The sequence below is a fragment of the Hemiscyllium ocellatum genome, chromosome 9 (assembly GCF_020745735.1).
Source record: "Hemiscyllium ocellatum isolate sHemOce1 chromosome 9, sHemOce1.pat.X.cur, whole genome shotgun sequence".
Taxonomy (NCBI): Eukaryota; Metazoa; Chordata; class Chondrichthyes; order Orectolobiformes; family Hemiscylliidae; genus Hemiscyllium; species Hemiscyllium ocellatum.
Window position 1 is genome coordinate 16,225,366 of NC_083409.1, and position 15,379 is coordinate 16,240,744.

Genomic DNA, 15,379 nt, shown 5'->3' on the forward strand with positions numbered 1-15,379 from the left:
AAAGATCCAAAAGGGACCTGAGGGGTAACTTGTCACACAGAGGGTGGTGCGTGTACAGATCGAGCTGTCAGAGAAAGTGCTGGAGACGGATACAATTATAACATTTAAAAGATGTTTGGATGGGTACATGAATAGGAAGGGTTTAGAGGGATGTGGGCTAAATGCTGGCAAATGGGATGAGGTCAGTTTTGGATATCTAGTTAGCATGGAGGAGTTAGACTGAAAGATCTGTTTCCACGCTGTCTGACTCTGTGACATTAGTGGCTGGAAAAGCTGAGATCTTTTACCCTGAAGTGCCGGAGGCTGAGGAGTGACCTTACAGAGGTTTATAAAATCATGAGGGACATAAATAATGTGAATAATGCAGGAAGGAGGTGAATGTTTTGTAGAGCTGGCAAACATATGCACAAAGATCATTCCAGGGATGAGGAATATCAGTTCTGAAGATAGATTGGAGAATTTGGGACTGTCTTCTTTGGAGAAAGTTACAGATCACACAACATCAGGTTATAGTCCAACAGGTTGATGTGGAAGCACTAGCTTTTGGAGCGCCGCTGACAATCATTTGATGAAGGAGGGGCGCTCCGAAAGCTAGTGCTTCCAAATAAACCCCCTGTTGGACTATAACCTGGTGTTGTGTGATTTTTAACTTTGTCCACCCCAGTCCAACACCGGCACCTCCAAGTCTTTGGAGAAGGCAGCGAGGAGAATTGTTCCAGAAATTCAAAATCAGGAGGGGCCTGGAACAGAGTAAATTGGGAGAAAATGATTCCACTTGTGAAAGGATTGAGACGTGAGGCCACAGATTGAAAGTAATTGGAAAAGTAAGAAAAGTGAGATGAGGGAAAACATTTTCAGCCAGTGGGTGGTTAAGGTGTGGAATGCACTGCCTGAGAGTGTGGTGGAGGCAGCTTCAATTAAAACATTCCGAAGGGAATGAGACTGTTATCTGAAAAGGAACAATGTGCAGGGTGACAGGGAGAAGGCAGGAGAATGACACTCAGTCAATTGCTCATTCGGAGAGCTAGTCCAGACAGGATGGACGGAATGGCCTTCTTGTGCACTGTAACAATTCTGTGATTGTGTGATTGAGCAGAGTTAAAGCTGGGGGAGGTGGGAGCTCGGTGTCTCACTGTGCTGCTGCTGCTGCTGCTGCTGCTGCTGCTGAGGTCAGTGAGATCAGAGACTGGGACAGGGAGCCAGAGCTCACATCAAACTCTGCCCCGTGTCCGTCACACTGAGACTGGCAGGAGGCTACTCACTGATTTCACTCCATGCTGCAGGAATGGGACCACAGGCTGCAAATGGACAGAGCTCCTCCACACGGTGAGTAAAACTTACTGACTTATATCTTGCTTTTTTTAAAGAGGGCATGAAAGTAAAGAAATACAGCTGGACACCCTGTTAGACACAGTGCTCCTCAATCAACCATTTCATTCACTGCAGCTTCCCACTAACACCTTCAACAAATCAGCAACTGTATTTTAGAAAGTGTGTTTCAGTATTGACAGGGTTAATAACAGAGGATTGAGGTTTACTTACTCAGTCTGAGCTTGGTTCCTTTACCGAACGTAAGACACAGTGAGAGCTCCCAGTGCAGAGGCTGTACAAAAACCTCAGCTCTCTGCTTTCCTCTTATCACTGTCAACCTCTCTCTGTCTCTGTGTGTCTATCGCTCACTCTCACCCTCTCCCTGCCCCTCTCTGTCTCTCCCTCATTCATGTGTCTTTCTCTCTCTGTCTCTCTGGGTTGTTTCCAGCTGGGCTCGGGAGGTTTGTGAAATTTATTTTTCGATGTTAAATCTTGAGGCAGCTCTTCACATGTGGCCATGGAGTGTAAGAGAGAAACTAGAGGCCTTCAGTGAGCGTTGAGACACCACAGGGACTGGAGTGTGCCGTGGACAGTGGAAATCCCAGTTTGGGGTAATTTGATCAGTTTCATTCAGATCTAACTGGATATATCACTTCAGGCAGTGAGACTGTGTGTTCATTATTATACATTTTATGTAACTGTGCGATGTGTCAGTCCAGGAGGTGGTGTTGTGCGTGTTGAGGTTTTTGTAGGCTCTGTATCACTGTGTCGAGGGTAGCTGCTATGCTGCTGACAGTAATAGTCAGCGACATCCTCATTCTGAACGTTGCTGATTGTCAGGGTGAAACTGGTCCCTGATCCACTGCCGGTGAATCGATCGGAGACTCCTGTGAATCGAGTTGCTGCATTGTAGATCAGGAGAGAGGGTTTCTGACCTTCTCGCTGCTGGTACCAAGCAAGGTAGCTGCTAATGCTTTGACTGGCCTTACAGGTGATGGTTGCGGTCTGGCCCAGTCCCACTGACAGCACCGGGGGAGACTGGGTCATGGTGATGTCCCCACTGATACCTGAGGGGTCAGAGAGAAACACAGTGAAGTCAGAACTGTCACACAAAGAGCCTGTCAAATGAGAGATTGTTGGAGACACTGAGCATTCCTCTGGTTTCAGCATTTTCCCTTCAATCACAAGTCAGTGGAATTGGAGTGAAATGGAGAGCAGCGAAAGATTCAAGGTGGAAGGAGAGAGATTTGTACCTGCGACACAGAATGCCAGGGGCCAGATCAGCTGGATGTGTGAAATCATGGTGTGTGCTCCTGTCCCTGTGCCTGGTTCCTGATAAACTCTCCCTTCACTGGGCTCTGCTTTATAAAGCTGCAGCCTGTGAGAGTCTGACTGGGTGTTCCTCAGTATGTAAATGGCATCAGGCAGAGAGAGCCACGTCAGCCCCACACACTTCCTCTTCTCTCTCTCTCTCTCTCTCTGTCTCAGAGTCATTGATGTGAACAACATTGAATGAGGCCATTTGGCCCATTGTGTCTGTGCTGGTAAACAGCGGTCTGATGACACTAATCCCATCCTCCAGCTCTTGGCCCGTTACCCTGGAGGTTACAGCAACACAAGGGAATATCTAAACACTGCTCCAATGTCACGAGAGTTTGTGACTCAACCAGCCTTTCAGGCAGTGAGTTCCAGACTCCCACCACCCTCTGGGTGAAAACATTTCTTCTCAACTCTCCTCTCACTCTCCAATTCTCCAACTCGCCTGGCCATGGACTCACTCGTGTTCAGAACGATGAGAGGGGATCTGATTGAAACATATAAAATTGTAACAGGGCTGGGCAGGGAGGAGGTTTCCCCTGGTTGGGGAGTCTGGAACCAGGGGACACAGGCTCAGGGGGATACAGGGTAGACCATTTAGGACTGAGATGAGGAAACATTTCTTCACTCAGAGGGTGGTCAACCTGTGGAATTCGCTACCACTGAAGGCTGTGGAGGACAAGGAACTGAATATATTCAAGAAAACAAGAGAGATAATTGTTTTGCATTTTAACAACTTGAAGAGAATGGGGAGAACGCAGGAATATGGCTTTGAGAGAGAGGATCAGCCATAGATCATAGAATGCCTACAGTGTGGAAACAGGCCATTTGGCCCGACAAGCCCACACTGACCCTCGAAGAAATTATGACATTCAAAAATTGATACAGCCATGATCATACTGAATGACAGAGCAGACTCAAAGGGCCGAATGGCCTACTGCTGCTCCAAGTTTCTACGTGTCCATGTCTGTGTTACCTTCAATCTCTGTACCAGGTTTTTAAGTCTTTTACTCATGTAAAAAGTGCCATCCTACCTACCCTGTCACTGTTCTGAATAATCTTATCCCTCTCTATCAGGTCCCTGTTAAGCCTTCACTGCTCAAAGCTCACATTCAGGCAGCATCCTGGGAAATCTCCCCTGTACCCTCTCAGGTACAATCACATTCTTCCCAGAGTGTGGTGACCAGGACCTGTCCCTCTCTCTCTCTGACTCACATCTGCCATTTCTTTCTCTCTACCTCTACCTCTCTCTCCCACTGTTAATCTCTTTCATGTTCTCTCTCTCTCTCTCTCTCTCCCTCTCTCTCTCTCACACACACACTCTCTGTCTCATAGCCACTCTCTCCAACTCACTGATGCTTTCTCACTCCATCTTATCATCTGTTTCTCCATCTCTCACTGTCTCTGTTACTCGCTCCCTCTCTCACTTCAATTAAAAGCCTCCAATTGTTATCTGTCACTCTCTATTCCTCCCTCTTTCTCTCTCCTTCCCTCTCGACCTCCCAATTTACAGTCTCTCTCCCTCTCTCTCTCTGTCATTATAAATCTACCCATACTCATCTCTCTCTCTCACACTCAACCCTACCCTCCCTCTCAACTCTCTTCATGCTTAGTCTCACACCCATCCTGTCTCTCTCTCTCTCTCTCTCTCCTTGTCTCTTTCTCTCTCTCCATCCCTCTCAGTCACACTGTCTCACATCTTGTTTCACTCTCTATCCCTCAGCCTCACCATTTCTACCTCCCTCTAACTCTCTCGGTCCCCTCACATATCTTACACCGTATCAGATGCTCGTCCCTCTATCTCTCTCTCTCACTTTCTTTCTTTCTTTCTCTCTCTCTCACTCACACACACACACACACACGCACGCCCACACTCACTATTTTTCCCTCCATCTCTCTCTCTGCCTCACTGCTCTCTCTTTCTGACAGTGTCCTGGGTGGTGACAGTTGAATGCAGGATAAATCTCCCTCTGCTCTGCCCCACTAATGGATGTTAACCCTTGACCCCTGTCTTCTCCTGGAGTAAGGCCCCATTTCCACGTTGACCAGGGTTTGGCCTCTGTCAGGAAGATGGACAGATTCTGGTCAAATGAAGGGCAGTTCTGTGCTGTTCTGTACTGTTGGCCTATTCTCACTGGGGACTGATTTGGACACAAAGCTCATTCCATGAAGGCCCAGCAGAGAGAGGAGATCCTCAGGCCATCAGCGTGAGTTGGAGGCACAGGACAAGCTCTGACCCACTGACCCATCCTGTCCATTCACAACATGTTCCAATCCCTTCCCCTCTCCTTCCCCTTCCATGGTCAGTCTTTTCTGAAATGGAGTGGTCCCTTCCCTGTCTCACACCAAGGAGGAGATGGACAGATATTTAATGGGTAATGGGTTAAAGGATGATGGAGAGTGGGCAGGAAAGTGGAGTTGAGTCTGAGATGGGATCAGCCATGATTGTATTAAATGGTGGAGTGGGCTCGAGGGGCTGAATTGCCTGCTCCTGCTCCTAGTTCTTATGTTCCTCCACCCTCTCCCCCATCCCTCTTACTGCAACTTTGTGAACATTCTTGGAATGTTTGGACATTGAAGGAGTTATGTGAATTCAAGATTTGTGTGGATTTAATGTGGGGACAGAATTGCACACGGGCTGTGATAGCTCCTGCGGTTGAATATCCTGCTGGCAGGCTTCCGCCTTCCATATACAGAATGGGGAAGTGGGGGAGGTGGGAATGTACTGCTGGGGTACACGGCACTGTCCTCTAACAATGTGGTTGACTCTCTAGTGCCCTCTGAAATGGCCGCGCAAGGCTCTCAGTTTTATCAATTGTGACAATGTTTCAACAAAGAAATGAGACCGGACGGACCACAGGCATCGATCTAGACACCGAAAAGACAATGACAGAAACAGTCCTGTCTACCCTGCTCTGTCCTCCTTACTGACATTTGGGAGTTAGTGCCAAATTCAGGAGAGCTGTCTCACAGACTAGTCAAGCAACAGCCTGACACTGTCATACTCACAGAACCATATAGACAATGTCCCAGACACTACCATCACTGTCCCTGCATGTGTCCTGTCCCACCAGAAAGGCAGACCCAGCAGAGCTGATGACACAGTGGTCTACAGCCAGAAGGGAGTTACCCTGGGAAATCTCAAAGCTGGCTCTGGACCTCATGACACCAGGTTAAACATGGGCGAGGAAACCTCCTGGTGATTACAAGATATCTTGCTCCCTCGGCTGATGAATCAGTCTCTCCTGGGTGTTGAACAACATTTGGAGGAAGCACTGAGGGTGATGACAGCAGAGAGTGTACTCTGGGTGGGGGGTTTCAATGTCCACCACTGAGAGTGGCTCGGCAGCAGCATTACTGATCGAGCTGGTTGGTTCCTCATGGGTGTAGCTGAGGGACTGGCTCTGCAGCTGGAACCAAAAGATGGAAAAAGATGCTTGACCCCATCCTCACCAATCTTGTGGCTGTAGATGCATCTGTCCTTGACAGTGTTGGTAAGAGTGACCATCACACAGTCCTTGTGGAAACAAAGTCTGACCTTCACATTGAGAATCCCCTCCATTGTGTTGTGTGGTACTATCACCGTACTAAATAGGACAGACTCCAAACAGATATTGCAACTCAAGGCAAACTCGTAAATGGGGATGATTGCCAAAGATTGCATAATGCTCAGCACTCTTCTCAACTCCTCAGATACTGAAGCAGTCCACGTGCAAATGCAACAATATCTGGACAATATCCAGGTTTTGTCTGAGAAGTGACATTTCCCATTGGTGCCATGCAAATGCCAGCCAATCACCATCACCAATAAGAGACAAACTTAACATCGCCCCTTGACAATCAATGCTATTACCATCACTGAATCCCCACGATCAACATTCTTGAGGTGCCATTGACCAGAAACACAACTGGATTCACCAAAGAAACACAGTGGTTACAAGAGCAAGTTAGAGGCTAGGAATACTGCATCCAGTAATTCAACTCCTGATCCCCCAAAGCCTGTCAACCAAGTCAGGAGTGTGAGCAAATACTCCCCACTTGCCTGGACAGGTGCAGCTCCAACAACATTCACAGAGTCATACAGCACAGGAACAAACCCTTAAGCCAAACTTCTACATGCTGACCAGGTTTTCTGAAGTGAACTCATCTTATTTGCCTGCATTTCACACATATCCCTTGAAACCTTTCCTATCTATGTCGATTGTATCCTATGTCTTTCTTATCCACTCAAAAAGCTTGATACCATCCAGAGCAAAGCAAACTCCTTGATTGGCATCGCATTCTCAAAGCATCCAAACTCACCGTCACTGACGCTCCATAGCAGCAGTGTGTATTATCGAAAAGATGCACTGCAGAAATTCATCACTGATCTTCAGATAGCACCTTCCAAACCCATGGACAAAAATAGAAATTGCAGGAAAAGCTCAGCAGGTCTGGCAGCATCTTGGAGAGAAATCAGAATTAACATTTCAGGTTGAGCATGAAATATTAACTCTGATTTCTCTTCACAGATGCTGCCAGACCTGCTGAGCTTTTCCAGCACTTTCTATTTTTGTCTCAGATTTACAGCATCTGCAGTTCTTTTGGTTTCCCTCCAAACCCACGTTCACTTCCATTTAGAACAAGAGCAGCAGATACATGGGAACACTGTGAGCTGCAAGTTCCCCTCGAAAAAGCTTAGCATCCGGACTTGGAAATACGTCGCTGATCCCTCAGCCTTGCTGGGTTAAAATGCTGGCATTGTGGGTCAACTTACAGCTTGTGGACGATAACAATTCAAGATGGCAGCTTCCCACCACCTTCTCCAGGGCAACTAGGGACAGGGTAAAAAATGTTGGCCCAGCCGGTGAAGCCCACTTCCCACAAGTGAATATGCAAAACCAAATGAAGTGTCCCTCAGGAGGGGAGAGGGAATGTTCAGGATCCTGAACTCCATTTCCCAGCCCAGGCAGTTTGTCTCCCAATGAATGAATGAGATGCCAATTTGAAGCCCAGGTTCAGGGCAGTCTCACTCTGTGGACATGAGGTCTATAAGAGAGAATTGGAGATTGAGCTGTAAAGGAAAGATTTGCTGGGTTATGGGGAGAGAGAGGGGAGCAGTGGGATTCACTGGGTCATTCAAAGGCATGATGGGCTGAATGGCCTCCTCCTGTGCTGTCAGATTCCAGGGAGTGCAGACAGTTTACAGTTTTCTCCCATCTCAGTAACAAACACCCAGCTGCTCCAAGCTCTTTCTTTCACTTCCTCTCTTGATGAAGTTTCAACCTTGTGCTCTGACAGTCTTTGCATTTATTTTTTACACTGGGGCTTTCTGCTGTGGTCAGAATCTCTAATAATAAGTGTTCAATCAGTGACAATCACAGCAGCTAAGAGCAGTCAGGACTGAGGAGCCAGGCTCACTGGGAAACACATTGGGAAGATCAAAGCCATCCTCTTCAGCTCCTGGTACAAGCTCCATCCCTCTCCCTGAGCACTGTCTGCTGCTCAACCAGACTCTTTACAACTTTGGCCTCATCTTTGGGGCTGATTTGAGGCCCAAATCCTCCACATCACAATTATCAGCCACTGAAAATCTCAACCATGTTTTTGTGACCATTCCAATGATATCCAGGCCCACATCACAGCCACTGACTTCCGTAAACATCAGCTCATCCCAAACTCTGCTGTCTGTTTTCAAACTCACACCAAGTCCACCCCATACCCCTGCCCAAACCTCCCCACCCCACCATGACCACCACAATCCTCACTGACTGACATAAGCTCCTGGTCCAGCAACACCTCGATTTTTAAATTCTCATCCTTGTTCTCAATCTGCTCCCTGTTCTTCCACCCTCCCTATCTCTGTGACCTCCTCCAAGCTGCCTCACTCAGTGTGATCAATAATCTTGGATATATGGCTCTCTGTTTCTTCATCCAAATCATTGAGAAATATCGTGAAAAGCTGAGGTCCCAGCACAGATCCCTGGGAATACCACTACTCACATCTGTCTCATTGGAACACACGCACATTATCCTTCCTCTCTGTCTCCTAGACAGACCCATTCCTGACCCAAGGTAAATGCATTTCTCAAATTCCATCCAATTCCATGATTTGGAGATGCCGGTGTTGGACTGTTATGTAAATGTTAAAAATCACACAACACCAGGTTCTAATGCAACAGGTTTGTTTGGAAGTATTAGCGTTTGGAGCACTGCTCCTTCATCAGATGGTTGTGGAGTGTAAGATCTGAACCAATGCTTCTTTTGTGGAACATACTTAAATGTTTTTTGGAAGTCCCGATAGACAATAGCCATCGACATTCCCTTATATCCCAAACTAATGAGCTCCTAACAAAGTGTAATCCGGTTATTTAAAGATGTCTGAACCTTTGTCAATCCAGGCTGTCTCTCTCGGACCAGTTCATATTTGTCCGTTATTCTGCCTCTAAAAACAGACTCAATCACTTCCTGACAACAGACATTCAATGGAGATGTTCATTGTAATTGAGGCTCGTAAACAGCTAGCACTGACACGAGGAGCTGAACAGCCTCCTCCTGTGCTGGCATCTTCTCTGTCTCCTTGACGGAAATATTTTACAGATTAAAAACTAAAGACCAGCAGCAAATTTTAAAATATAAATTAAAATCTCCTCAAATAATTTCCACATACAGGGCCGGGCGATGTGTAGTAATTGCACAATGGGGAAGGTGGTGGAGCCCATTGTAGCTCAGAGTGACCACATCTACAGCAAGTGTTGGTTGCTCAAGACACTCCAGCTCCGAGTTGATGAGCTGGAATCTGAGCTTCAAACACTGCGACACATCAGGGAGGGGGAGAGTTACCTGGACACTGTGTTTGGGGAGACAGTCACACCTTGTAGGTTAAATACTTCAAATTATGGCCAGTGGTCAGGGACAGGAGGGTGTGACCAAAAGTGAACAGGCCGATGCAGCCTGGATTTAGCCTTACAGGTGCCTCAGCTCCTTGTCCAACAGGAATGAGGTACTTGCTCCCTGTGTCAATGAGGAAAAGGATTGTCGGGAGAATGGGCAAATGTAGTTTGAGGATTTTGGTGATAGTGACCATAACTCTGTAAGTTTCAAAGTCATTATATAAAAAGATAAAGATAGGGCAGAAATTATAATGTCTAAACTGGGGAAAATGTAGGGATGTGTAGGTTAGGTGCATTAGCCATGGGAGATGCAGATTTACAGGGATAAGGTAGGGAGACAAGTCTGGGTGGGATGCTCTTCAGAATGTTGGTGTGGACTCATTGGTCTGAATGGCCTGTTTCACACGGTATGGATTCTATAATTCGATGACTCCTAAGGGCAGTCATTGCTGGCTTGGCCAGAGATGTCCATTTCCTATGAATGAATGAAGGAAACCACTGCACCATGGTCCAGGAGACCACTCAGACTGGGGGAGCATAAAGAAAAGAGGGGTCTTGATAATGAGGGGAACTGATAGCATCCTTTGTGAGCAGGATTGAGAGCCCCACTTGGTGTGTTTCCTGCCTGGTTTCAAGGTAAGGGCATCTCGAGCCGGCTTTTAAGTATAACAGACTTGGGGGGTGTGGAGGGGTGGGGGCGGTTGAGGATCCAGTTGTTGTTGTCTGTGTTGGGACCAACAACATCAACAAAAATCGGCAAAAGCTCCTATTTGGACAATATCAGGAAAGCTATCAGAAGGATATTGATTAGACAGATGGAGAGAAATAAGAAAGAGGTGAATACAGCATCAGTGCTGAGGAACAGATTCCAGTGAATGGACCAAATACGAGTTCTATATCCGAATGCATGAAGCGTAAGGAATAAATACAATAATCTGCAGGCACAAATTCAAATTTAAGATTGTGGTATCGGATCAATTACTGAGCCATAGTTGCAGAATCATTCAGATTGGGAACGATATCTATCGGGTTAGAAGGTTCACAGGATGGATATAGGGAAATGGCAGAAGAGGTGGAGCAGCTTCATTGATGAGGGAAAAAATGGCTTCAATGGTGAGGGAGGTCATAATGAGGAGAAAACATTCAGTGGGACTGAGGAGCAGGAAAGGATCGAAAACTGTAATAGATGTTGGATACAGACCCCCCTGACAGCAGCTCTGAGGTGCTGGATTATATAAATGGAGGAATTAGACAAGTGTGTAGCAAAGCCAGTGTATTATTAATGGGGAAGTTTAACTTTAACTTAGATTGGGAGACAGACAAGCCCTCTGTCAGAAAGGTAGTGAATTGCTGCTGTGTGTCCAGAATAGTTTCCAACAGCAATAGGTCCTGGATACAACAAGGGGACAAGCAATATTGGAATTAGTAATGAATAATGAGCCAGATTTAGTTCGTAACTATTTGTGCATGAATATTTATCAAATAGTGATCATAACATGATCTAGTTCAGTGTCGCATTTGAAAGTAAAAAGCATGAATCAGCTGCTAGAATTTGAGATTAAGGTAAGGGCCGACTTTAACGAGATGCGACAGAGACAGTCCACAGTAAACTGGGAAAATCAGCTCATGGGTAAAACAACTGAAGAACAGTGGGGAATACTTAAAGGAACATTCAGCACAAAACAAAGCCAGTTTATACCTGAGAGGGAAAAGCGAACAAACAACAATGGTCAATTAAAGAGATAAGGGAAAGAATAAAATGTTTAAAAAAGGCTTACAGAAAAGCCAAAAAAAGGACAGATTCCGCTGAATGGGAAGGATACAAAAGGGCCCCATATCAGCTTCTAAGAGCTACCAAAAGGGATTCTGAAAGGAAACATGTAAGGGATAACAAAATCAATAAGGAGAAATGTTACAGTTCCATAAAAGGGAAGCTGGGAGGTCAGGAGCAATGTTGGCCATTAAAGACTGAAAGTGACAATGGGGAAATGACAGCCATGTTAAATAAATACTTTACCTCAAGATTTGCAGCAGAAAAGGAAGAGGACTTGCCTGAAGTCCCAAAGGAATTAACAGAGGATCTGTGTCAGGGACTGATTAGATTCCCTGCAGTGTGCAAACATGCCTTTTGGCCCAACCAGTCCACACCGACCCTCCGAAGAGTAACCCACCCAGACCCATTTTCCCTCTGACTAATGCACCTAACGCTATGGGCAATTTAGTATGGCCAATTCACCTGACCTGCACATCTTTGGATAGTAGAAGGAAACCCATGCAGACAATGTGCAAACTCCACACAGGCAGTTGCCCGAGGCTGGAATTGAACCTGGGACTCTGGTGCTGTGAGGCAGCAGTGCTAACCATTGTGTCACCTAAATAAAGTTAATGTCAATAGAACATGTGTAATAAGGAAAATAATGGAACTAAAGAGTGACAAATCCTCAGGACCTGAGAGTGATAAAGTAGTCATAGACCACATTGCAGATACCCTGACTATAATCTTTCAGAGTTACCTGGATTCAGGAGTCGTACTTCTGAATTGGAAAATTGCAAATTTCATTTCACATTTAACAAGAATGTTAGAGAAAAACCAGGGAATTACAGGTCACGAAGCCAACGTTTGTGGTGTGGAAATTGTTGCTGTCTATAATCAAGGATGGGGGTAACTGAAGACCTTGAAAATGGTCAGTTAATCGGGGAGAATCAACATGGATTCATGACAAGTTGGTCATGGTGAAAAAAACTCATTGAACATTTTTGAAGAGGAAACAAAATTACTGGACACAGTAATGTCAATGGATGTTGTTTATAGGCACTTCCAGAAGGCATTTGATAAAATCCCATGTAAGAAACTGTTCAACTCAGTTAGAAATCCACAGAATTGAGGCTAAAATACTGCCATACCGAAATTGGTTGACAGGTGACAGAAAATAGGGATCATGGATAAGTGCTGAAATTGGCAGGATGTGACCAGTGGTGTCCAATAGGAATGTGTGCGCACACCTCAATTATTTACATTATTTATTAATGCATTGGATAATGGCATAGAAAGTCAGATACTCTAGTTTGCTAATGACACAAAGTTAGACAGCTTTGTAGGTAGTGTTCATAGAGTCAGAGAGTCAGCATTCATCCAGTGCAATCTTTAACAGAGTATAATTTACATAGAACTCCTTGACTCCATCTCTCTCACTCATTCTCTCTCCCCACCCCTCTCTAACTCAGCTGCATAGATCTCACTCTGAGTTCCATTCCTCTTTCTCTGTCCAAGCTCTATCCCCCTCTCTCTTAGTGCTCCATCTCTCTCTCTCTCTCTCTGTGTGTCTCTCTCTCTCTGTCCCTGTGCTCCATCTCTTGCTCTCTAAGCCGTATCCCTCCCTCCATTGCAGCTGCTGGGAGTTCTATCTGAGCCAATTCCAGTGAATCCCATGGAGAATAATGACGGGATATTTGGAGTGTGAGTTTGATGATGTAAATGTGAACCATTGCAGCAAAGACATTACAGATGGTTTGTACAGACAGCAAAGCCCAAACCAGAGCATTGTGTCAATCAACACAGACCTAATGAAAGCTTCAATAAAATAATTATAAATGCGATTCTCAGAGATATCATTATTCTAGTTACAAATGGCGATTTCTCAGTGAAGATCCATCCTGCTGAATATTAGATACAGCTGGGCTTTGAAGAAATATTGGGCAGATGGAGTGTAATGTGGGGGAGTGTGACCTTGTTCACTTTCACAATAATCATTCAAATGTGACTGGAGAGTTGTTAAGTCCACAGAGCAAAACTTGCCATTGGGTATAATCCATTAGGTGTGATAAATACAGAAACTCGCTTAGTTCTAGTTATCAGTGAGTTCTTGTCAACATCCTTTTAACAAATCAATTTTATACAAGAATGACATACAACAAACCCTCTCTATACAACCTTCTCAGCTGGGAATAGGGCATCCCATATGCCTTCTTCACCACCCTGTCTAGCTATGCTGATAACTTCCGGGATTGATGGAGTTGTACACCAAGGTCCTTTTGTTCCTCAGTACTCCCAAGGAACATAAGAACATAAGAACTAGGAGCAGGAGTAGGCCATCTGTCCCTTCAACCCTGCTCTGCCATTCAATAAGATCATGGCTGATCTTTTCATGGACTCAGCTCCACATTAGACCATAAGACAAAGGAGTGGAAGTAAGGCCATTTGGCCCATCGAGTCCACTCCGTCATTCAATCATGGGTGATGGGCATTGAAGGACAGTTACCCGCACTCTCCCTGTAGCCCTTAATTCTGTCCAAGATTAAGAATTTATCAATCTCTGCCTTGAAGACATTTAATATTTCAGCCGCCACTGCGCTCTGTGGCAATGAATTCCAAAGGCCCATCACTCTCTAGCTGAAGAAATGTCTCCTCAGTTATGTTTTAAACTGACCCCCTCTAACTCTAAGGCTGTGCCCATGGGTTCTAGTACCCCCACCTAATGGAAACAATTTCCCAGCATCCACCCTTTCAAAACCATGCATTATCTTGTAAGTTTCTATTAGATCTCCCCTTCTAAAGTCGAATGAATACAATCCCAAGATCCTCAGCCATTCATCATATATTAGGATTACCATTCCAGGGCTCACCCATGTGAATCTCCACTGGACACGGTCCAGTGTCAATATGTCCTTCCTGAGGTGTGGGGCACAAAAGTGGACTAAATGGGGCCTAACCAGAGCTTTATAAAGTCTCAGTAGCACATCTCATTTTACATTCCAACCCTCTTGAGATAAACTGGAGAAAGTGAGGACTGCAGATGCTGGAGATCAGAGCTGAAAAATGTGTTGCTGGAAAAGTGCAACAGGTCAGGCAGCATCCAAGGAGCAGGAGAATTGACGTTTCAGGCATAAGCCCTTTTTCATTCCTGCTGCGCATTTTCAGCAACACATTTTTCAGCTCTTGAGATAAATGACAATATTACATTTGCATTCTTAACCACGGATTCAACCTGCAAGTTAACCTTTAGAGAATCCGGGACTAGCATTCCCAGATCACTTTGTACTTTGGCTTTATGTATGTTCTCACCGTTTAGAAAATTGTCCATGCCTGTAGTCTTTTTTCTGAAGTTCAAGACTTGGCATTTACTCTCACTGTATCTCTTAATTCCTTTATTGTTCAAAAAATCTACTTAGCTTTAAAACATTTACTGAAGTAGCATCAATTTCTTCATTGAGCAAGGAATTTCATAGATTTATGACCCTCTGGGTAAGAGGTTCCTTCTCAATTCAGTCCTAAATCTGCTCCCCCTAATTTTGAGGTTAAACCCTCTTGTTTTAGTTCCACCTGCCAGTGAGGACATCCTCTCTACTTCTGTCTTATCTATTCTCTTTATAATTTTATTTGTTTCTATAAGATTCCCCTCATTCTTCTAAGTTCCAATGAATATATCCCAGTCTACACAGTCTCCCTTCATAAGCGAAACCCCTCCACCCCAGAATCAGCCTGGTGAACTTTCTCTGCATCCCTCCAGTGCCAGTATTGCCTTTTTCAAGTAAGGAGACCATTACTGCATGCAGTACTCCAGGTGTGGTCTCACCAGCACCCTGTACAGCTGCAACATAATCTTCCCGCTTTTTGAACTCAATCCCTTTAGCAATGAAGGACAAAATTCCATTTGCCTTCCTAATTGCTTGTTTTATCTGTAGACCAACCCTCTGTGATTCATGCATAAGGATACTCAAGGTACATGCCTTTCATTGTGTATATCCTTCCCTTATTAGACCTCCCAAGTTGGATCACCTCAGAGGTATGAGGATTAAATTACATCTGCCATTGCTCTGCCCAATTTACCAGCTGACCAATATCAGACTGTAGCCTGAGACCCGGTAATCCAAGATGGCCG

General features: G+C 45.2%; 1 gene segment (V, D, J or C); it reads right to left on the bottom strand.

Moving 5' to 3' along the window:
- Positions 1–1,555: 1,555 nt before the first annotated feature.
- The window catches only part of LOC132818608 (Ig kappa chain V-V region MOPC 149-like), a gene marked incomplete at its 3' end in the record, with an annotated part of 322,978 nt that continues 309,154 nt past the window's right edge, over positions 1,556–15,379 (bottom strand). The window contains 2 exon segments of the V gene segment in view: positions 1,556–1,577; positions 2,084–2,378. Coding sequence covers positions 1,556–1,577; positions 2,084–2,378 — 317 coding nt within the window.